Genomic DNA, 1,249 nt, shown 5'->3' on the forward strand with positions numbered 1-1,249 from the left:
GGCGGTGGCTATGGCTTCGGCGGTGGTTATGGCAGTGGCCAAGGCGTTGGCTTTGGGATTAGCCACGGTGTTGGAGATGGCATGCTGTCCGGTGGTGAGAAGGCCACCATGCAGAACCTCAACGACCGCCTGGCCTCTTACCTGGACAAGGTGCGCTCCCTCGAGCAGGCCAACTCCAAGCTGGAAATGCAGATCCGGGAGTGGTACGAGAAGCAGGGGCCCGGTCCCTCCCGGGACTACAGCCCCTACTACAAGACCATCGAAGAGCTGCGCAGCAAGATCCTCGCTGCCACTCTGGATAATGCCAGGACTCTGCTGCAGATCGACAACGCCAAGCTGGCAGCTGATGACTTCAGGAACAAGTACGAGACTGAGCTGGGCCTGCGAATGAGCGTGGAGGCCGACATCAATGGGCTGCGCAGGGTGCTGGATGACCTGACCCTGGCCAGATCAGACATGGAGATCAATATTGAGAGTCTGAAGGAGGAGCTGGCCTACCTCAAGAAGAACCACGAGGAGGAGATGAACGCCCTGCGCGGCCAAGTCGGCGGGCAGGTCAACGTTGAGATGGACGCGGCTCCAGCCACAGACCTCAGCAAGATCCTGTCTGATATGAGATCTCAGTACGAACTAATGGCAGACAAGAACCGCAAAGATGCTGAGGCCTGGTTCTTCAGCAAGACAGAAGAACTGAACCGCGAAGTCGCCACCCATAGCCAAGAGATCCAGTCAAGCAAGAGCGAGATCACAGACTTGCGGCGGACCCTGCAAGGTTTAGAGATAGAGCTGCAGACCCAGTTGAGCATGAAATCTGCTCTTGAAGGGACTCTGGCAGAGACCGAGGGCCGTTACTGCATGCAGCTGAACCAGATTCAGGGAATGATCTCGAATGTGGAGGCTCAACTGGGCGAGCTGCGCAGCGACATGGAGCGGCAGGGCCATGAGTACAGGATCCTCTTGGACGTGAAGACCCGCCTGGAGATGGAGATCGCCACCTACCGCCGCCTGCTGGAGGGCGAAGACGCACAGCTCTCGTCCAGACCTTCCAAAGATGCACAAAAAACATCTAAAAAGGTCCTTACCATTGTGCAGGAGGCTGTGGATGGACATGTCGTGTCTTCCACCGAGAAGGTCTACCATACCAGCTATTGAGGAAGAAACCTCCGATCTTGGATTGACCCGGACTGGTAAATCATGAACATGTCAGGTTGAGCTGGACTACCTTTCCGAGAGCTTGCCAAGTGTTTTG

The 1,249-nt window shown here is 56.4% G+C and overlaps 1 protein-coding gene across 1 annotated transcript; it reads left to right on the top strand.

The window, feature by feature from the left end:
- Positions 1-3: 3 nt before the first annotated feature.
- LOC117800180 (keratin, type I cytoskeletal 42-like) lies at positions 4-1,152 on the top strand (the record flags this gene model as incomplete). The annotated part of the gene is made up of 1 exon (XM_034652712.1): positions 4-1,152. A coding segment is annotated over one exon (1,149 nt), but the record flags the coding sequence as incomplete, so codon positions are not given.
- Positions 1,153-1,249: the final 97 nt, after the last annotated feature.

Source organism: Ailuropoda melanoleuca, unplaced genomic scaffold (genome assembly GCF_002007445.2).
Source record: "Ailuropoda melanoleuca isolate Jingjing unplaced genomic scaffold, ASM200744v2 unplaced-scaffold65560, whole genome shotgun sequence".
Taxonomy (NCBI): domain Eukaryota; kingdom Metazoa; phylum Chordata; class Mammalia; order Carnivora; family Ursidae; genus Ailuropoda; species Ailuropoda melanoleuca.